Source organism: Chaetodon auriga (assembly GCF_051107435.1).
Source record: "Chaetodon auriga isolate fChaAug3 chromosome 23 unlocalized genomic scaffold, fChaAug3.hap1 SUPER_23_unloc_1, whole genome shotgun sequence".
NCBI lineage: Eukaryota > Metazoa > Chordata > Actinopteri > Chaetodontiformes > Chaetodontidae > Chaetodon > Chaetodon auriga.
The window spans coordinates 30,001-52,698 of record NW_027481911.1 but is presented as its reverse complement, the minus strand read 5'-3'; the positions used below and the strand labels follow the sequence as shown (position 1 = coordinate 52,698).

Sequence of the window (22,698 nt, the reverse complement as noted above, 5' to 3'; positions counted from 1 at the left end):
AACGCTGCAGCAAGTCTGTCTTTATTTCTGATGGTTCACACTGGATTCATTTCAGGAACTGAAGAGGAAATCAATCAGCGTCTTAAAAAACTCTGGATGTGCTCATTTCTGCCTGCTACTGAGCTTTAAATACAGTTTTCTTCAAACCAATGAAAACATTGTTTGAAGCTGTGAGAATATTTGAAGCTGTTCCAGTTAAAGACCAGCAGAGACGGACTCCTGTTTCAATAAAGCTCCATGAACAGAAAGAAGACAAACATCAACATCCAGCAGCAACTCTTCAAAGTCAACCATCACAGTGAAAATCCACAGAAACCATCAGCAGCACAGACTGCTGCAGCCACCAGAGGGCAGCATCACACTGAGCTTCACAGGCTCACCTGGTCAGTGACCAGGTCACCACGCAGGAGTTCTGGGTCCTGAAGTTCAAATCAAAGACCGTCAGAGGAACGTGGCTCCTCACAGGCCGGCTGATCGCTCCTCTTTCTACACAAGCAAGAAAAGCTAAAGAGCAGCTTCCTGCCACAGAAACATGGAGGAGACAAAGGAAGGAACTGAGCTGGAACCTTTTGAGTGTCTTGGAGGAAAAAATCAAGATTTGATCCAAATCTTGTCCCAGGACAATGTTTTCCATGTAGAAGTGGACTGGAAACATGATGAAATCTGGTTTGTTTTCAGTGAATAGTCTTTATTGTGTTTGTGTGGATTACATTTAGAGCTGATTTGAGTTCTGGTTCAGTTCCTGCTTCAGATTGTGGTTGTAGATTCTTCAGCATCAGACTTTATTCAGCAGGTTCACGTGGACGGTGACGTGTTTTGTTGCATATGTCTGTAAATACTTGGAAATATCAGACGAGAGTACAAGTATAAGTAGTACAAAGAGGAAATACAAGTAACTAAAGGTGTGCTGAAGTAATGGAGTAAATGTACTCGGTTACTTTCCACCACTAACAAGGACAATAAAATGAAGATGACAGAAGAAGAATTGAGTTTTCTGTTCACCTTGAAGTGACTGTGTGAATTTTCTCTTTTTAATTTCCATCTTTCACGTTTGAATCTTTTGGTTTCTGCACTCGAGACTCTAAACTCTGCTCATCAGCTGTTTGCTAAAACGGTCCAAACTTTCATTGAGCTCAGTCTGAAGTTTCTCTTTTCAAACCAACAAAACATCACAAAAACTGGGACCATGAAGCTGAAAACCAGCCAACAAGTATTAACTTCACCCAGAGCCCAAAATTAAAGAGCAGTCAGTGTTAAAGGTCCAGTGTGGAGGATTCAGAGGATCTGTTGGCAGATATGGGAAATAATCTTCATAGTTCTGTTTTCATTAGTGTTTGAACACCTCAAAATAAGAATCAGCGTGTTTTCGTTACCTTAGAATGAGTCTTTATGTCCACAGAGGCAGTAGGTCCTCTTCCACAGAGTCCACCATGTTGCACCGCCATGTTTCTGGTTCTTCTTCTTCTTCTGTTGTTTTCTGGCGGTTGACAAACAGCTGTTGGGTGCATTACGGCCACCTTCTGGACTGGAGTGTGGAGCAGGATAGCTTGTAATTCCACATCAGATCCTGATAATAACCCCCGTGCTGTGGAAAAACCTAAATATAGCCCTGTACCCAACATCTCCTGACTCCCTCCTTAACAGCTCAGTCGTACTCAGTGTTAGTCGATTCTTCTGGAGTTCTGTTTTCAGTGTTTGTCTCTGCTGTCGGTACCTTGGACAATGTAAGAATACATGCTGCACTGTTTCCTGTGATCCACAGTGTTCACAGTTCCCTGTAGCATGTTTCTTTATGATGTAAAGTTTACTGTTTAGGCCAGTATGACTAGTATAACCTCATCCTGGATATTATGTCTTCTTCGTTTTCTGCTCCTATGACTTTCTCTCATTTCTCCAACTTTCCTTTGAATACTGTAGAGGTGTCTACCCTTACTCCCTCTGTCCCATTGTTCCTGCCATTTCTTATTTATTTTTGATTTGATTACACATTTAATCTCAGACAGACGGGCGGACTCTGGCTATATTCTTGAGATGGTAAAAACCTATCTTTGTTATGTTTTTGATGTGTGGAATAAAAGTAAGCTCAGAGTTAAAAATCACGCCCAGATTTATTACAGAATGTGTTGGTTTAAGATCTAGTTTTGGTAAAAGTTTCTCTCTGGCCTTCAGGACCAATGACTAAGACCTCTGTTTTGTCCTGGTTGAGCTGAAGGAAATTTTCTACCATCCATGACTTGATGTCTAAAATGCAGTTAAGAAGGGCATCAATTGGCCCTGTGTCATCAGGAGAAACGGCAGTTACGTATCATCAGCATAACTATGGAAGCTGATACCGTGCCTCCTGATGACGTCCCCGAGGGGTAGCATGTAAAGATTAAAAAGAGTTGGACCTACAATTGACCCCTGGGGAACCCCACACTTGATCTCATGGGTTCCTGAGGAACATGCATCCAAACTTACAAAGAAGTGTCGGTCAGTGAGGTATGAGACGAACCAGTTAAAAGCAGTACCTGAGAGGCCGACCAGGTGCCTCAGCCTGTCTAATAAAATGCAATGGTCTACTGTATCGAAGGCGGCGGTTAGATCCAGTAGTACCAAGACTGTGAGCTTGTGGTTATATAAGTTGCACCTGATATCATTTAAAATCTTTTGAAGGGCTGTCTCGGTACTGTGGTTCATCCTAAAACCAGACTGATGCCTTTCTAAAATGTTGTTTTTGTTTAAAAAGTCATTTACTTGGTTAAAAGCAAGTTTTTCTAAAATTTTACTTAAAAAAGGTAAGTTGGATACAGGTCGGTAGTTATTAAGAATGTTGGGGTCTAAATTGCTCTTCTTCAGAAGGGGCTTCACCACCGCCGATTTAAAGGAGGTGGGGAAGACCAGTCCTCAGGTAGAACCTGTGATCCAGACGTGTTGGTAGTTAAAACCTGTTGAGATAAAAGACTGGATCTGATGTTATCGATTTTGTACCTCAAGTGGTCTGCAAAGTCTTCGCACAGGGTATTTGTTATTGTCTTATGAGATCTGTTAAAATTACTGTTTGTACTGTAGGCTATTTGACTTTGGTGTTTCTTTGCCAATGTCTTAGTTACATTTTTGAAGCTTTTCAATTGCTTTTTAAAGAAATTATGCTTTGCTTCATAGCGCACACACCAGCTATGCAGAAGCGGTCCAATTTTAAGGACACTTAATCATTACAATAACACTTTTATTCCAGCGTACCGTTCTCCACCTCAGTCGTGGATTCAGCATTTTGAACCAGGTCTTGGAGCTCGCCTGTCTGTGTGAGGCCACGGCTTTGTTGAGGGACTTTACGCTTGTCGACAGTTGGCCACTTCTCCGGGAACTTTGCAGAGACTGCATCACCAAACATCAGACTAAAGTCCTGCTCAATCTGTAGACAAGATGGAGTAAGTCAAGACGGAACAGTCAACATTAGTTCTGACACATTTCCTGTCCTAACCAGGCCTTTATAGAACAGAAAAAAATACTGAGAGTTTTAAAACAAAGCATACTAAGATCTACATACCATTCCTGGTATGTCCAGGAATCTTGGGAGCGCTGTGAAGATCTCCGAGGACTGGGTCACGAACCATGTTTTGGCGATAGGTGAAGGTCTGTCTCATCTTCTCCTTAACAGCTGCTTCATCAGCTGTATGCTTCATTAGTGCTGCAGCCTCACCACACAGGCTCTCTGTGGCTAAGCAGTTCTCCTCAATGAAGGGGTCTCCATCAGCTTTTGGACCACCTGTAACAGTGGTGAAACTTAAACCAATGACTGGTTCAAGCATATGGCATCGTGTCCTAGTATTTAAGAAATAAGACTTGGAAACTGCAAGGATGACCCTGCATGCTGCTTTCTCACAAGACAAAAATGAGGCTGATTTTATTCAGTTCAGACAGATTAAACACAAAGCAGAAGAGGAAATACAAAAATATTCATCATGTCACAACTGAGAATCAAAAAAAAAGAAAGAAAAAAAAAATCACATACCTGTCCGCGTTTGACTGACGGAGGATCTTCTTTTGTCCCTCTGATGCTTCCTTTTGAACAAACTTCAGTCTCCATGCCAGATACCCCCCCACAGAGATCAGTGAAAAGTGAGCCATGAATAGATTAGACTTTGTTTTTAATGTACTTACAGAGCCAGACTTGCCCCCAGGATCAGCCAGGAATGGGAACAAGGAAATGATGTCCTCTGCGTAATCCTCTTTGACACGCCTTGAAGGACTTGTCCTAACCAGACAGACACACAAACACTTTACTGTGTGAGATCCAAACTAAAGCATCAATATGGAAATGAAACATTCAGCAGAAGAGTGTTGTACTGGACAGGTCGAGCCAAAGGTTTCTATCAGGTGTGAAAGTGCGTCATTATTATTACAACATACCCATGTTCACTTGTCATATGCCCAACCAACATTTTCACCATGTCGCGTCGACCTTGTCTGGCCGCCTTTAGCGCATGTAGGGGAGCACAAGGCACGCTGGGAGAAGAGCAAAGTCTGAACTCAAGTGCTCCAGAAACACAGGCTTGCTTGGACCATTTCCATTTCGTCCACCTCCAAAAGAGAAAAGAAGAAGAAAGAAAAAGTCAAACAAGTGGTTATTTAAAAAAAAACCCTGAAACAAACTGAGCCGACTGAGGATCTGAAAGAGTCGCAGGGATGCACTTGTTGTCCGCCAGCTGCGTGTGTGTCCTCCTCATCGCCGCGCTCCTCCTCCAAGTGAGCGGTTTGGAGACTGTTACAGGCCTGAATGGAGAAACGCTCGAGATCCCGTGAAACATTGGAGCCATGAAAGCAGAAGACAGGGAGAAAATAATAATAACTGGTTGTTCCCGTAAGCGTACTGAATATTACACCAGACCACTTATCCGCTTTGACAGCCATTGCTCTTTATTGTTCACTCATTTGTTGTTGTGTTGTTGTTTACCATCATGTTTAAATAAATATTTTTGCTCCAAAGGACAACGCCTTGAAGTCTTGTTAACATAAGACTGACATAGAAAGGGTTACAAAAAAGTGAATAACACAAAGGCACTGTCTTTTCTTCAACTCATTTATTTGAGAAACAAAAGGTTTAAACATTGAAAAGCTACTGCAGGAAAAGGGCAAACATAAAATACTGCATGTGAAACATTCCTTAATGATATATGGATAACTGTGATCACCAGACATGAGGATGAACAAATCATTTAAACAGCTACAAGAACAAACAAACAAATAAATAAATGAAGGAGTAAAAGAATAAATAAATAAAGTAAATGCTGAAGACAGAGAGAAAGGGGGGCAGGTGCCACAGAATGCATTTCATTCTAGCAGAGGCACGTCCAAACTATTCCCAAAAAGGGCCGTGTGGCTGCAGGTTTTTTCCTCCGACCGATCAAGAGCACGCAGTCTGACCAATCAGCAATCAGACAAAAAAAACAAAAAAACCCCACTTTACTTCTGCTAACACTAGTCGTTCCATTGATTCCATTGATTGCATATCCATTGGATTTGAGGTCAAAATCACTGCTTTTTAATGGTTTGTAAGTGTAGGACTAATGGTCGTTGTTACTTCCTAAGGTGGGTGCAATGACTTGTTTTGTCCACTAGATGGAGACAAGTGACTACGGACACAACAGTTTATCTGCGTTGAAGTCTGGGACCCACTGCTAAAGAACAATGAGATACTCCTTTAACACCTAGAGCTTTGACCTTTGTCCCTGTCTGTCTGTCTGTCTGTCTGTCTGTCTGTCTGTCTGTCTGTCTGTCCATGTCAGTGTGATCCATTAGTCCTGTGCTTTTTTTCATTGCAGCATATTTGAATAGAGCAGCCTATGAAACATGCTGGACAGAGCAGAGTAGGTGTTGGATACATTCTATATGTAACCGGCAGGTTAGGTCTGAAGTGGGTGTCTGCTAACGAGGTCCACGTCCCTCAGGTTGTCTCTGGTGTTGAGGGAAACCTGTGCTGCTCTCGCTGTGGTCACTTGTCTTGGATCTTGAAGGTTGCTGTCTCCTTCCTCATGTCTTAATATGTCAACAAACAGTTCAAGTGTTATCAGCCATCAGGAATTAGTTTGTGCTCACTTGATTCTTGGTTCAGCTCGATGTTGTTGAGTAAAATGAACCATGAAAACACAACATGAAGTGAAACAATCAAGATGATATCTGATATTTTAACGGTTATCAGTCTCCTTGATTTCTAATAATCTGTATCAGCCCTGAAAAACCGTATCGGTGGACCTCTAGTCCTGATCTGAGAGACACAACAAACACTCACAGCAACATTCAGCTTTGATTGGAACAAAATCCAGAATTGAAATCAACACACAGCTGAAGGTTCAAGTCAACAGCGTTTCCACAGTTTAATGATCACAGCTTCCATCTTTAAAGGACTGGAAGTGGAAGAAGTTCACAAAGTAAATGAGGAATCTTCTCAATCATTTTCAACAAAGTTCACTGATCAATTTATTCCAATAACCTGAAAGACTGATGTGACTGAGATCCTGCACAGACTCAACTGATCTGTTCAGCAGTTTTTCTCTAACAGGAGGAGACTCTCCCTCCTACAAAGGACACAGAGACACTGAGGAACCAGACCTGAACCAGGACCAGAACCCAAAGCCAGGATAAAGAGGTTCAGTGAATGTGGTGTTGAAGGTGTGGAGATGGATCAGTGAGTCAGAGGAGACTCTGTAGAAGGACAGAGTGCCAGCAGGACAGTCCACATACACTCCTACTCTGTGAGAGACAGAGGAGGAGGAGGAGGAGGAGGAGGTGATGAATGTTTCTCTGTTATTGTGACAGACAGAGTAACGACCATCAGAAAAGTAAAGTCTCCAGGACTGATCATTCCATCCAAACACACACTCATCACTGTCTCCTTTCCGTCTGATTCTTCTGTAACTCACTGATACAGAAACTCTTCCTCTACACTCGACCTCCCAGTAACAGCGACCAGTCAGACCAGTTCCACACAGCAGCTGAGGCCAGTGGTCAAACCTGTCTGGATGATCAGGATATGACTGACGCTCCTTCACATCCGTCATCGTCCTGTTGTTGTCAGACAGTTTGATGTTTCTGTTCACTGTGTTCGTGTCCAGTTTGAGTTCACAGGAATCTGATGGAGAGAAGAAGAAGAAAACAGCTGCAGTTATTGATCCATCATCTGTTGATTGATGGACAGTTTGATGATGACATCAGAGATGTGAATGAGTGATGTCACAGTTTGAAGATGGCTGAATGTGCTCTGCTTTGTTTTCATCAGTCAAATTAAAGACACACTTACACTTCCTCAGACCTGGTCTCAACCATCGGACTCCAGCAGGCTCCACCCTGAAAGGAGGAGGGGGGTCAGAGCAGCACCTCCTCTTTCAGCATGCAAACATGGACGTTACATCACTCTCATACAGGCAAACACAACATGTTGATCCGGCCTGCTTCTCCCTGCTGCCCCTAAACCTCTTCAGCTCTGCTCAGACACTGACAGCGACACTGATTCTCTCTCATCATTAAATCTGCCTTCATCAGCTCATTTCCTCATTTCAATCTGTTGCTGACTTCTATTCTAAGCTGCTTCACTCATTGATCGCTCTCTCACTCTCCCACCTGTGATGATCAATAATCAGTCTGACTTTGTCTTCACTGAACAAACCAACAGAGCTTTAATCATTGATTATTGGACACGGTTCTCCTCATCATGTCCCATATGTGATCATGCTTCATGTGTTCATTAGAAGTGTGAATACTGTCAATAAATTCAATATCTGAGACAAGCCATCATGACTCTGTTGTGTGGAAATCTTTTCATGTCAAACTTCCTGAAGTTCACCAGAACAAGAAGAGCCACTTGATGTCTGTACATGGAAATATTTACAAGCCATGTTTGCTGTGAAGACCATGTTCAGTCCAATTGTTCTCCACTGATGAAGGAACAGTCCAACATTTTGAGAAAAACACTTGAATGAAGCATCTCAAAAGTCCTGCTCTGTCCTGTGGTTGTCAGGTTCCAGCAGTTTGAACTAAATAGAACTGCTTTGGACTTATTGGAAGCTTGTTTTTATGTCTTTTGAGGACAAAAAGGACATTTGTCAAACTGACAGACAGTTCTTTTACCATGCAGAGATCTGTCGAAACTGCATCAATTATGACCAACAGGTCATTATCATGTTTGTTCCTGGAGATGTTGTCCTTGAGACCTCCAACACAAATATGTCCTTTTCATGTTCAACCAGTGTTTATGTTGTGATCAAAGGACAAAGGTTTCCTACATGTGTGATTGTTCATGTCTCAATCACATCCACCATCAACCAAAAAGACAGACAACATGTTTCCAGCTCTTCCTCCTCTTTCACACTGACTGACTGTGGCTGCAGCAGCCTCTTCATACCTGAGAGTGTCCAGTCTGCAGTGAGCATCCTCCAGTCCAGCAGACAGCAGCTTCACTCCTAAGTATCCTGGATGATTGTAGCTCAGGTCCAGCTCTCTCAGATGGGAGGGGTTGGATCTCAGAGCTGAGGCCAGAGAAGCACAGCCTTCCTCTGTGATCAGACAGCCTGACAGCCTGAAAACACACAGAACAACACACATGGAAGATCATCTGAGGGTCCTGCTGTGTCCGTCAAATCATTGCTCTCAAAATGAGATCTGATAGGCTGAGTAGCATCACTTGGGAGGATTTACAACACATAATAATTCTCAACAGTTTCTGTGTTTCAGGTCAACAACTTCACACTCGACACTTCAATTTCTGAGGTCCTCAACGACACTTTTGTGGTAATTAATCATGACTGAATCAGGAATAAAGTGATGTCCACTAATCAAAGTCACATGACAACAACACAGGAATGAGGATTTCCATCTCAGCCAGACTTCATTAATGAAAGGAACATTGAGAGAAAAAATCTGCAAATCAATATATGTATGTGTCAAATGTGTGGACGTCTGAGGTTAAAGAAAGACGTCAACGTTTTCACAACAAGCAGTAACTTGATCTGACCTGAGAGTTTCCAGTGCACAGTGTGGACTCTCCAGCCCAGCAGACAGCAGCTTCACTCCTGAATCCTGCAGGTTGTTGTTACTCAGGTCCAGCTCTCTCAGACTGGAGGACTGGGATCTGAGGACTGAGGACAGAACTTCACAGCTTCTCTCTGAGAGGTTACAGCCACTCAGTCTGAAGAAGAAGAAGAAAAAGAACATTTATTTTAAAATGTTGAGTCTCGTCTCATGTGTGCAAATCTTTGCTGTTCCATCATAAACATGTTGTAGATGTGACAATAAATCATCAGTGAATCAGGAATAAACAGACATCCAGAAACCAACGTCACATGATATAAAAAATGAATCTGGGAGAAAATGAGGCTCATTGATATTTTGAGTTTTTGTGAAATGACGTTCAGGAATAATTTGCACGAATCTGAATGTGTGAGTTTGATTTAAAAAATCTCACAAATGAAAGTTTAGCTGTAGAAATATTTTTCCATGTTTGAAAAAGTTTTGTGTAAACAGATAATCTGAATATACTTCAGATACTTTCAGCAGTGAAGTTTCAGAATCTGAGAGACTGAAACAAAAATTTTCTGTCTTGGTGAGTGACACTGAAGTTTCAGCTACAAGTTCACTGAGCTGGTAGGAAATAATTCACTGAGCGTCTCTCAGTCCGTGCAGGCGTCCATTCATTGTCCTCATGTCTGTAAGAACACAGCTGTGCTGCTGTTCCACTGACTGAAAGCTCAGAGTTGTGTGATATATTCAGAGGAACAGTTTGAGTCAGCCATAGAGGCTGTGTTCTGTGGAGCTCTGGTTGTGTCTGTGGTTGAGGCTGTCACAATCCCTCCTGATGGCCACACACATCAAGCACCACTTTGCTTCATTCTCTGGTGAGCTGGACCCAGACCCAGCTCTGAGACTGGACCAGCACCTGCCAACAGCAGTCTGTCCAGGCATTGGATGGACCCTGCAGTTGCCATCTTCCCTGATGAGTCCTCTCTCTCTGGTCAAAACAAACCCTGCCCACACCTGACCTGCTCCATACGAGGTTCTGTTCACAGTTTCAGACTGAACTTTAATTCTTCTCCTGATGGTTTTCTCTATGAGGATCCAGACTCTCAGCTGAGGGAATACATTCTGTCTGCAGACCTGCTGAGCCAGACGTTCAAAGCCGTGTGACCACAGCAGAACAAACCTGATGCTTCATGTTGTTTTCAGCCACAGGAACCTTCTTGCTTTTAGCTGGTAATCAATCATTTTGTCCCTGTTTGCTTCAGGTCACATTAACACTTTAAATCTGACACAGCAGATCTTCAACACACTAAAAGAATGATGAAGGTACAGAATCTAGGGACCACTTTGGATTCTGGTTTTATGTTTGGTCCTGATTTACTGTCAGTTTCATTTGACACTGCTGGTACTGCAGCTAATAGAACAACTGATGAGTTTATTGGTATTTATCATCGGCTCGTAGCTTTCTGTCAGCATGTCTCTCTTGTCTTATTTGCAGGAACAGTTTTGATGAACCAAACATCTCCTTTTTGGAATCTGCACAGAGGCTGATGAAGGAAACCTCAGTGAACAAAGAAAGCTGTTTTGTCAAATTTACATTGTAGTTCATCCTCCAGAGCTACACGTGATACAGCCTCTATGCTTGTCAATACAAACAGTAACTTGATCTGACCTGAGAGTTTCCAGTGCACAGTGTGGACTCTCCAGTCCGGCAGACAGCAGCTTCACTCCTGAATCCTGCAGGTTGTTGTGACTCAGGTCCAGCTGTCTCAGACTGGAGGACTGGGATCTGAGGACTGAGGACAGAACTTCACAGCTTCTCTCTGAGAGGTTACAGCCACTCAGTCTGAAGAAGAAGAAGAAAAAGAACATTTATTTTAAAATGTTGAGTCTCTTCTCAGCATGTGTGCAAATCTTTGCTGTTCCATCATAAACATGTTGTAGATGTGACAATAAATCATCAGTGAATCAGGAATAAACAGACATCCAGAAACCAACGTGACATGATATAGAAAATAAATCTGGGAGAAAATGAGGCTCATTGATATTTTGAGTTTTTGTGAAATGATGTTCAGGAATAATTTTACAGCCTTCAGTCGAACATCATCTTTTGTGTACATGTGAAAAAATAGTATGCACGAATCTGAATGTGTGAGTTTGATTTAAAAAAATCTCACAAATGAACGTTTAGCTGTAGAAATATTTTTCCATGTTTGAAAAGGTTTTGTGTAAACAGATAATCTGAATATACTTCAGATATTTTCAGCAGTGAAGTTTCAGAGTCTGAGAGACTGAAACACAAATTTCCTATCTTTGTGAGTGACACTGAAGTTTCAGCTACAAGTTCACTGAGCTGGTAGGAAATAATTCACTGAGCGTCTCTCAGTCGAAGCAGGTGTCCATTCATTGTCCTCATGTCTTCAAGAACACAGCTGTGCTGCTGTTCCACTGACTGAAAGCTCAGAGTTGTGTGATATATTCAGAGGAACAGTTTGAGTCAGCCATAGAGGCTGTGTTCTGTGGAGCTCTGGTTGTGTCTGTGGTTGAGGCTGTCACAATCCCTCCTGATGGCCACACACATCAAGCACCACTTTGCTTCATTCTCTGGCGAGCTGGACCCAGACCCAGCTCTGAGACTGGACCAGCACCTGCCAACAGCAGTCTGTCCAGCCATTGGATGGACCCTGCAGTCGCCATCTTCCCTGATGAGTCCTCTCTCTCTGGTCAAACAAACCCTGCCCACACCTGACCTGCTCCATACGAGGTTCTGTTCACAGTTTCAGACTGAACTTTAATTCTTCTCCTGATGGTTTTCTCTATGAGGATCCAGACTCTCAGCTGAGGGAATACGTTCTGTCTGCAGACCTGCTGAGCCAGACGTTCAAAGCCGTGTGACCACAGCAGAACAAACCTGATGCTTCATGTTGTTTTCAGCCACAGGAACCTTCTTGCATTTGGCTGGTAATCAATCATTTTGTCTCTGTTTGCTTCAGGTCACATTAACATTTTAAATCTGACACAGCAGATCTTCAACACACTAAAAGAATGATGAAGGTACAGAATCTAGAGACCACTTTGGATTCTGGTTTTATGTTTGGTCCTGATTTACTGTCAGTTTCATTTGACACTGCTGGTACTGCAGCTAATTGAACAACTGACGAGTTTATTGGTATTTATCATCGGCTCGTAGCTTTCTGTCAGCATGTCTCTCTTGTCTTATTTGCAGGGACAGTGTTGATGAACCAAACATCTCTTCTTTTGGAATCTGCACAGAGGCTGATGAAGGAAACCTCAGTGAACAAAGAAAGCTGTTTTGTCAAACTTACATCGTAGTTCATCCTCCAGAGCTACACGTGATACAGCCTCTATGCTTGTTAATACAAACAGTAACTTGATCTGACCTGAGAGTTTCCAGTGCACAGTGTTTACTCTCCAGTCCAGCAGACAGCAGCTTCACTCCTGAATCCTGCAGGTTGTTGTTACTCAGGTCCAGCTCTCTGAGACTGGAGGACTGGGATCTGAGGACTGAGGACAGAATTTCACAGCTTCTCTTTGAGAGGTTACAGCCACTCAGTCTGAAGAAGAAGAAAAAGAACATTTATTTTAAAATGTTGAGTCTCTTCTCAGCGTGTGTTCAAATCTTTGCTGTTCCATCATAAACATGTTGTAGATGTTCATTCATTGTCTTCACGTCTGTAAGAACACAGTCATGTGTCCTTCATGAGGGGACAGTGCCAGACCTGAATCCAGTTCCTGAGTCTCATATTTAAGCCTTCTGGATGAAGTTTAAAGTTTCAGACTCTCGAATGTGCAGTTAGAAATAAACAGGAGGCTCTGAGAGTGACTGAGTGCTGAAACAAATATATTAAGTGAACGATTTAAAGGATCAGCAGTTTTCTGCCAGCATTCCTCTCTCGTCTTATGTGCCGTAACAGTCTTGATTTTCCTCTTTTATTTTTTACATTCTCCAAAGCTCCCCATTATAACAACCTGTTCCTCTGGACTGAAGGAGGGGGGACATGATTGGTCCTTTTTGTGGTGACAAAGAGTCAAATGATGGAGCAAACGTCTCTTTTTATGGGAACGTGCACAGAGCCTGATGAAGGAAACCTGAGTTAACAAAGGAAGCTGATAACCACCGTCGTGATGCCGTTATCTCTGCCCGGAGTTCATGTTTAGTTGAGGCAGCTCACAGAAAGGAAGCCTGGCTTGGTCCAATTTGTTTTGTCCGTCATCCCACTAAGCTTCACATGAGACAGCCTCTGTGCTGGACATAAACTGCTGACTCACAGACCTTCAGAATTCATGTTTCCCATGCCTCGGCACTCTGATCAATAGTAAATTCATCGGATTTAATGACCCATACTGCACTTTGTGAAACCTCACTGCAGAAAATATTCCTGCACAGATTTTAATTATAGATATGCAAAATATTTCTACAGCGACAAAACTTTATGACACATCTGCAAACTTGAATTTGAGAGTTTTTTTCTCTTAATTTTCACATTCAGACATGTCCACACATTTTTCTTACATGAACAGAAGAGATGATCTACAACTGCAGACTGGAAAATTATTTCTGATCATCATTTCACAAATTCAAAATCATTAATCTGTCAGAGATCTGAAAATAAACAAAACAGACTGAAAGATTCAAATCTTGACATGAGAGAGACTGTTTAAACTAAATGAATCTAAATGTGCAGAACTAACTTAAATCTGTCAACACAAACAGTAACTTGATCTGACCTGAGAGTTTCCAGTGCACAGTGTGGACTCTCCAGTCCAGCAGACAGCAGCTTCACTCCTGAATCCTGCAGGTTGTTGTTACTCAGGTCCAGCTCTCTCAGACTGGAGGACTGGGATCTGAGGACTGAGGACAGAACTTCATAGCTTCTCTCTGAGAGGTTACAGCCACTCAGTCTGAAGAACAAGAAGAAAAAGAACATTTATTTTAAAAAGTTGAGTCTCTTCTCAGCATGTGTGCAAATCTTTGTTTTTCCATCATAAACATGTTGTAGATGTTCATTCATTGTCTTCATGTCTGTCGCAACACAGTCTCTCGCTAATGTGCAGTTAGAAATAAACAGGAGGCTCTGAGAGTGACTGAGTGCTGAAACAAATATATTAAGTGAACGATTTAAAGGATCAGCAGTTTTCTGCCAGCATTCCTCTCTCGTCTTATGTGCAGCAACAGTCTTGATTTTCTTCTTTTATTTTTTACATTCTCCAAAGCTCTGAATTATCACAACCTGTTCCTCTGGACTGAAGGAGGGGGGACATGATTGGTCCTTTTTGTGGTGACAAAGAGTCAAATGATGGAGCAAACGTCTCTTTTTATGGAAAAGTGCTCAGAGCCTGATGAAGGAAACCTGAGTTAACAAAGGAAGCTGATAACCACCGTCGTGATGCCGTTATCTCTGCCTGGAGTTCATGTTTAGTTGAGGCAGTTCACACAGAGGAAGCCTGGCTTGGTCCAATTTGTTTTGTCCTTCATCCCACTGAGCTACACATGAGACAGCCTCTATGCTGGACTCAAACTGCTGACTCATCGTCCTTCAGAATTCATATTTCCTGTGACTCAGCACTCTGATCAATAGTCAATTCATCAGGTTTAATGACCCATGCTGCACTTTGTGAGACCCCACTATGGAAAATATTCCTGCACAGATTTTAATTAGAGTGTGTGGATTTCTCCTTATTTCAAATATGTTAAATGGTTAATACTGTTTTATACTGGTGCGAGTTCATAGCGCCCTCTAGGGTCCACCGTGTACTGTTTCAGTCAGTGGGTATTATAACTTGCCATACCACATTTTGACCGGTGAAGCCGAGCTGGTGAGTTAATCATTACTTGTGCTAAATATCATAAAAATGTTCGTGTATGAAGGTTACATAATGGATAATGTGTCTGTGGCATTAAGGTAGCGATTTTGTTTAAATTTGTGTTTTTCAGTTGATTACCTGCTTCTGTAGCCTACTGCTACTACCGACGGCACGATCAATGTTTGTACTAAGTCAAAGCATGTGTGGAGTTGCCGACGAAGAAAAATAAACACCTGGGAAGAGACAGAGATTGTGTCGGAGCTGAGTATGACACTGTTTCACCAGTCAAAATACACCCCGTGCGGTGGGAGTTATTAGATTAACCCAGTTAGTTTTATAAAACCGTACATACAGATACGCAAAATATTTCTAAAAATTTATGACACAGTCGCAAATTTTTTTCTTAATTCACATATTCAGACACGTGCACACATTTTTCTGACATGCACAGAAAAGATGATCTACAACTGCAGACTAGGAAATTATTTCTGATCATCATTTCACAAACTCAAAATCATCAATCTGTCAGAGATCTAAAAATAAACAAAATAGACTGAAAGATTCAAATCCTGACATAAGAGAGAGACTGTTTAAACTACATGAATCTCTAAATGTGCAGAACTAACTTAAATCTGTCAACACAAACAGCAACTTGATCTGACCTGAGAGTTTCCAGTGCACAGTGTGGACTCTCCAGTCCAGCAGACAGCAGCTTCACTCCTGAATCTTTCAGGTTGTTGTTACTCAGGTCCAGCTCTCTCAGACAGGAGGACTGGGATCTGAGGACTGAGGACAGAACTTCACAGCATCTCTCTGAGAGGTTACAGCCACTCAGTCTGAAGAGACACAGAAAGATAACCGGAAGTTATTTATTTTTCTCTTGTTAAACGATAGAACATTTATTAATGACTAAAGTCTACTCACAGAACTTTGTTGGAGGCTTTGACCACTGGCAGCAGCCTCAGAAGAGCCTCCTCTGAAGCAGAGAATTTCTTCAGGTCAAACATGTCCAGATGTTTTTCTGATGACAGTAAGATGAAGACCAGAGCTGACCACTGAGCAGGAGACAGTTCATCTGTGGAGAGTCTTCCTGAACTCAAGGACTGTTGGATCTGATCCACCAGAGAACGATCATTCAGTTCATTCAGACAGTGGAACAGATTGATGCTTCGCTCTGCAGAAGGTGTCTCTCCAATCTTCTTCTTGATGTACTTGACTGTTACCTGACTGGTTTCTGAGCCACTTCCTGTCTGTGTCAGCAGGCCTCGTAGGAGAGTTTGATTGGTCTGCAGTGAAAGACCCAGGAGGAATCGGAGGAACAAGTCCAGGTGTCCATTTGGACTCTGTAAGGCCTTGTCCACAGCACTCTGGTGGAAATGTGTAAGTTCAGGTTCTTTGTCTTTGAAGACTTTTGTGAACTGGACAAGTTTAGACACTGCACGTTCACGGTGGTAGGTTGTTTGTTCTTCTGACAGCAGATTGACTCGAGATTTGATGAAGGTCAGATGGACATGAAGAGCAGCCAGAAACTCCTGAATGCTCAGATGGACGAAGCAGAACACCTTGTCCTGGTACAGTCCTCTCTCCTCTTTGAAGATCTGTGTGAACACTCCTGAGTACACTGAGGCTGCTCTGATATCGATGCCACACTCTGTCAGGTCTGATTCGTAGAAGATCAGGTTTCCTTTCTGCAGCTGCTCAAAAGCCAGTTTTCCCAGAGAGTCAATCATCTTCCTGCTCTCTGGAGTCCACTGAGGATCTAACTGAGCTCCTCCATCATACTTGATGTTCTTCACTTTGGACTGAACCACCAGGAAGTGGATGTACATCTCAGTCAGGGTCTTGGGCAACTGTCCTTCCTCTCTGGTCTTCATCACATCCTCCAGAACTGTAGCAGTGATCCAGCAGAAGACCGGGATGTGGCACATGATGTGGAGGCTTCGTGATGTCTTGATGTGGGAGATGATTCTGTTGGCCTGCTCCTTGCCTCTGAACCTCTTCCTGAAGTACTCCTCCTTCTGTTCATCAGTGAACCCTCTGACCTCTGTCACCATGTCAACACACTCAGGAGGGATCTGATTGGCTGCTGCAGGTCGTGTGGTTATCCAGAGGCGAGCAGAGGTAAGCAGGTTCCTCCTGATGAGGTTTGTCAGCAGCACATCCACTGAGGTGGACTTTGTAACATCAGTCAGGATCTCATTGTTGTGGAAGTCCAGAGGAAGTCGACACTCATCCAGACCGTCAAGGATGAACAAAACCTGGAACTCTTCAAACCTGCAGATTCCTGCTTCATTGGTTTCAGGAAAGAAGTGATGAACAAGTTCCACCAAGCTGAACTTTTTCTCTCTCAGCACATTCAGCTCTCTGAAAGTGAATGGAAACATGAACTGTATGTCCTGGTGGGCTTTGTCTTCAGCCCAGTCCAGAGTGAACTTCTGTGTTAAGACCGTCTTCCCAATGCCAGCCACTCCATTTGTCATCACTGTTCTGATTGGTTCATCTCTTCCAGGTGGTTTAAAGATGTCTTCTTGTCTGATTGTGGCTTCTGGTCCGTGTGGTTTCCTGGATGCTGTTTCAATCTGTCTGACCTCATGTTCTTCATTGACCTGTCCAGTCCCTCCCTCTGTGATGAAGAGCTCTGTGTAGATCTGATTCAGGAGGGTCCGCTTTCCTGCTTTAGCGATCCCCTCAAACACACACTGGAACTTCTCCTTCAGTTTAGATTTAAGTTGACGTTGACAAACTGGAGCAAAATGTTCTGAATGAAGACACAACAAATAAATCAATAAGTGATTGATAAAGTTCAGATGAGAATTTAATGTCCTTGTCTGAACATATTTTGGTCCATCTGTAAAGACCTCAGTGAATGTTCCACTGATCCAGCAGTTAAACCTTTAGAGAAATCCTCTTACTGCTCTGCAGACGCTCAGCCAGCTCCTCCTCCTTCATTCTCCTCAGGAAGTGCTGTGTGATCTTCAGAAATGCCTCTCTGCTGCTCCTCCTCTGCTCTGCATCGTCATCCTCATCCTCCCCCTGACTCTCTAAGCATTCTGGGTCATCCGAACTCAGAATGGTCTTGACCTTCTTCAGCTCGTTCCTCACAAAAGAGACAATGTTCTCCTCCAGCAGCTGGAACAGAAGATGATATGAATGACACAAACTGAAATCATGGAAGCAAACATCAGATCCATGTTGGACAGACTGACGGTCCACTGGTCTAAAAAGTGCAACGTGGAGATTATTGTGAACAGAACAGATGTGAAAGCAGCTGTTGTACATGTACAGACCACAAATATGGAGTCCAGGTGAGTTTGATGCTGCTGGGCAGACTGACCACTGGGACCCTCTGAGCTCTCCTGGAGGACTCTGTGGAGGAATCATGAAGAATTAGCTCACATCATGTCCGTCCACACAGAGACAAACACCAGCTGAAGGTCCTTTGAGCTGAAGTGTTGATTCCAACAGTGAATCAGATGGTTTCCACTGACATTAAAGTGTTGCTCGTACTGCTGATCCCACCATGAATCAACAGTCCAGTCTGCATTTCTGTGCAGCTTTCACTTTACTGTGTTGGTTCACCAGCTTGTCTGGTTGAGTCCCTCCAGTTCTCACTGACCCCTATAATACCGTGGACAGCATCACACAGCTCACACAAGCTAACTGGATGCTACCTGTCCAGCACAAATTGGCAGTGAGTCACAATAAAGTGAGTGAAACATGAGAAAAGCAAAGAGAGAAGCAGAGAATACTGGATCAAAGCAAAGCTGAGGGTGATTTTACATCCAGCTGTGTTTCAAATGAAAGCTGGAACGTTCTTCTCTGGACTACATGAAGGAAACAGGTGCAGCTGTTGCTCATAGAAGTTGTTCTGGCTCTTTCTTTTATTCTTGGACAACATGTATTTGTTCTTGTCCACTTGTTTGACACACAACACATATTTGAGCTTTGTCTCCTCTCTGAGCTCCTGCAGTCTTTAGTTACCCATAAAACCCTTCTCTGCATCAGACGTCTTCACAGAGGCACAACTCCAGCCTGATGTGAGGTGCCATGATGCCGCCGTCAGTGTTGTTCTTGACTTTGTGAATCCATCAGCAGCATCAATCACAAACAGACTGTGTGTTTCCTCAGACTCTCTGTGTTGCTTCATTCTGTGTTTCACAGCAGCTGATCTCAGTCCAGCTGTTATCACTGACATGTTTGTGTTTGTGTTGTCACATGACTGAAAAGCACAACATGTTGATTTGATGGAGGAACTCAGTGGAATCAGGGTTAGCCTTCATTAGCATCTGTTAGCCTCAATCAAGTCACAGTTTTATACTCATGCAGTCATCAGTCAGAAGGTGTGTGTGGAGGAAATGTTCAACTGGAGTCAAGAGTTGAAGACTGGTTATACTGGGCAGCTTCCACATGTGAGGATACAAACGAATGAGAAGAAGAACGAAGGTTTAAAAAACTTCTCTGGATAAATAACAGTTCAAAGAAGAATCTGTAATATTTTAATGTTATTAACAGTTTACCTCTTTGCAGCAGACGGTCGATCGACTTTAAAATCAAAGACGCGACCCATCGACTGTTCACTCTTCAAGGACACACAGCTGGGTCCAGGTCCAGGTCCTGATCCAGGTCCAGGTCCAGGTCCAGGTTCAGGTCCATCAGAGGCTGGTCTCCCATCGATCCTGTCAAACACAGAGGAAGACCACCAGGGATGGAAATTGACTTTTTCTTCTTCAGACTCAGAAGCTGCTGGAGAAACTAGCAGCTATCAACAAGAAAAGGATCAACACACCAAAGTTCAATCAAACATGAAGCTGAATGATTTCAGTCTGTGGATCATTGCTTCATTTGTCCATCAAATCTTGGACCAAAGCAGGACTCAACGGACTGATTTCTGAGCAGATTTTACTGTGATTGACAGACAACAAACTAAACTGTGGAGTCCATCAGCACCGACTCTGTTGGTCTGTTTTCTAACGTTTGCATGACGAGACTCAGCACAAATATCCTGACTGTTATTTAGAGACGATGGTCGCTGAAGCATTTTAGTCCAACATTCAGAGACGAAGTTTGATGGTAAAGACACTTTGGAAGGTCCCCACTGGATTTGTGCTGAAGCCTCATATTATCCTCAGCTTTCAGTGTCCACATGTGGACATGTCAGTGCTGTTTAGGGACAGACTGGACAAATGTCCTTTAACGCTAATCTAGCTCTAACCTTCATCATCATTCTAGGACAACATGAACATTAGAAGGACAACTGGTCAGACTGGATTTAATGAGGACAAACATCAACAGTGGACAACATGAGGAGGACATATGGACATTTCAGGTCAAATTGTTCAACACGAGTTTAAAACTGATAACAACTTACTGTCTGTCAGAGACACGTTGCTGTTTAAAATGAACGGGGAAATCCATTGACCGGTCACTCTTGAAGGACACACAGCTGGGTTTAGGTCCAGGTCTAGGTTTAGAGGGACGGACTCCCCCCTCTCTGTCCTCACACCGATTCATGCTGCTGAACTCACGTCAGCTCACACACACTTTGATCTGGAGAGGAAACACAAATCATTCATGTGCACATCAGCTGAATTCATCCTTTCATGGTTTCTTCTGTCCAAATATCAGCTGCTCCTCCTCTGATTGGCTGTTATCTCGTCTTTCATATCAGTGTCAGCTGAATGCAGTCAGACAGCAGTGTGAGGCCGAGCTGCTGTACTTCTATCAGTCCACTAAATGGCGCCATGAAGCTGCAGTGAAGTGAACACACACTTGATGCCTGGACGACCGTTGACATCCACTGACACACACTGACTGAATCTGACAGGAAGCTTCAGTTTGTGGAATATTCAGTAAATTCAACTTGACTGAAAGTTTCTTTACGCCTGAACGATCCTTGATATTAACAAAGTGGTCTTGACGTAAAAGTGGACCGACTGTGACAAAGCGTCTCCAGATGATTGTGATGGACCTCAGCTCGACATGTTTGACAGGTTTCACATTGAGAATTGTTCTTGACATTTTACTGCATTCGTGGATTTTACATTGAATTATTCTGCTCTGTTGTTCTTTTGCACAAAACCACCATCACCTTTGCACTGCCCTCATTCCCACTGTCTCAGGTTTTGCAGTATAACTTGTATATTACACTCATACTGCACACAGTACATGATTATCTGTGTATATGTGTATGCATATATATGTACTGTATCTTCCTGTAAATCTAATTTAGTTTTCCTTTTTATTTCTTTTGTGATATTTTTCAAAACTTTGCTCTGTTTCGGTGTTTTATTCTCATGTCAAATCTTGGAGGATCTGTAACTGCATTTAATTGGTCAATCCTGTTATAAAGATAATAAAGCTGAACGCTGAACCTTGATAAGGAGCCAAAGTCCACAGAGGCAGCGCGATGATTAAACTGAGATCAAAAATGAAGCTTCACTTCACACAAACTAATGTGGCAGCAACAAATATTAGATTTCACCTGTGAGAACAAAGTCCATCAGAACGGCTCCTTGAACAGTTAGATTACTGGATTATTGTATCACTGATGGGTAACGAGTACTTTAATGTTGGAGTTGGTCGACGTGGAGCAACTTTTAACTGTTTTATCGACTTTTAGGAAGTTTAATGGACTGATCATTTGATTTGATTAAAAGTCTTATTTTGAAAAGTCACAAAAAGAAGGAGAAGTCAAATATTTATGGAGTAGAAATAATCAAACAAAATACAAGTACTTCTAGACTGTACTGAACTGCAGTACTTGAGTAAATTCGTTTCTTTCCACCACTGAGAGATCCTTTCAAAATAAAAGCCTGTCTCAAACAAGCCCTCTCAGGTCATATTAAAAGAGGAATCTTTGATTTGATTCTTGATCACATTGAAGCACAAAGTGAGAAAAAGAAGCGACACTCGTTGCTGTTGGAGGAGAGTTCAGAGCTCTGACAGCTCATTTAGTGACACAGTTACAGATTGAATTGAGAAATAAAAGGTTTCAGCTCCTCACAGCCCTCTGAATGCTCCTTCCTGCTGTCTCCACATCAACTATTGAGGATCAACTCGCTCTGCTTCTGCTCTTATTCCAGCGTTTACACTCACAAACATCCACACAACATGGCCGATGTTTTTAACGGAGCTGCTTTCAGCTCCTTCGTCCAGAGTTCACAGTTAAACTCAGAGTTTGGAGAAACGATGGACGGAGCTGCAGATCGATGCCGTTTGTGCTGAAGCTAAGCTAACGACAGCTTGTGCTAACGAGTAAAACATTTCAGAGTTGATTCTTTACCTTTGGCTGGAGGCTGAGACGGAGAAAACTTTCTGTTCCACAACATCCAGAGAGAATGAAAGTACAGTCCAAACAGCCAGAGAGGCCTGAGAGAGTTAAACTTTAATCAGATCTGACTGACACTGACATCAGTTTTCATCAAGTTCATGTTTTATTGAGCAAATAAAGATGAAATACATGTTGACCCTTGATCGCTGCCAGCTGAGGACGTGTTCATCTGGGCTGCAGGAAGTGTCTTTAGTGAGCTTTAAAACCTGAGATCACTTTAACTGAGTGTTAGTTACTGTGATCAAATCAAGTTATTCTCTGGTTTTATCAAACAAAACTGAAATAGTCAAACAATCCAATAATTCAATGAACATTTTTAGTTCTGAAGAGACTAAAATCACTGATTTTTACTGAAGTCTGGAAACAAAAACATGCTGAAGTACATATGAGACGATAAACTGCAGTTTTTGTGAGTGGACATTGTCAGGGACGCTTCCCAGCATGCACCACGACAAACACACTCATGGCTTTAAGTTTCACTGGATGAGTGTTGTTCCTGCTGTTCCTGCGTTTAACATCTGGTCGTACAATCGACAACTTCAACATGAGCC

The 22,698-nt window shown here is 42.6% G+C and overlaps 1 protein-coding gene across 1 annotated transcript; it reads right to left on the bottom strand.

The window, feature by feature from the left end:
- Positions 1–6,268: 6,268 nt before the first annotated feature.
- Positions 6,269–18,505, bottom strand: LOC143317617 (uncharacterized). Its single transcript, XM_076725708.1, has 11 exons — positions 18,105–18,505; positions 17,730–17,946; positions 15,742–17,575; positions 15,480–15,653; positions 13,741–13,914; positions 12,393–12,566; positions 10,664–10,837; positions 8,990–9,163; positions 8,381–8,554; positions 7,280–7,326; positions 6,269–7,111 (listed from the first exon to the last, which is right to left on the bottom strand). Exons 2-11 carry the CDS (start codon positions 17,764–17,766, stop codon positions 6,558–6,560), a joined length of 3,516 nt encoding a protein of 1,171 aa, XP_076581823.1. The 5' UTR covers positions 17,767–17,946; positions 18,105–18,505; the 3' UTR covers positions 6,269–6,557.
- Between the last annotated feature and the right edge of the window lie 4,193 nt (positions 18,506–22,698).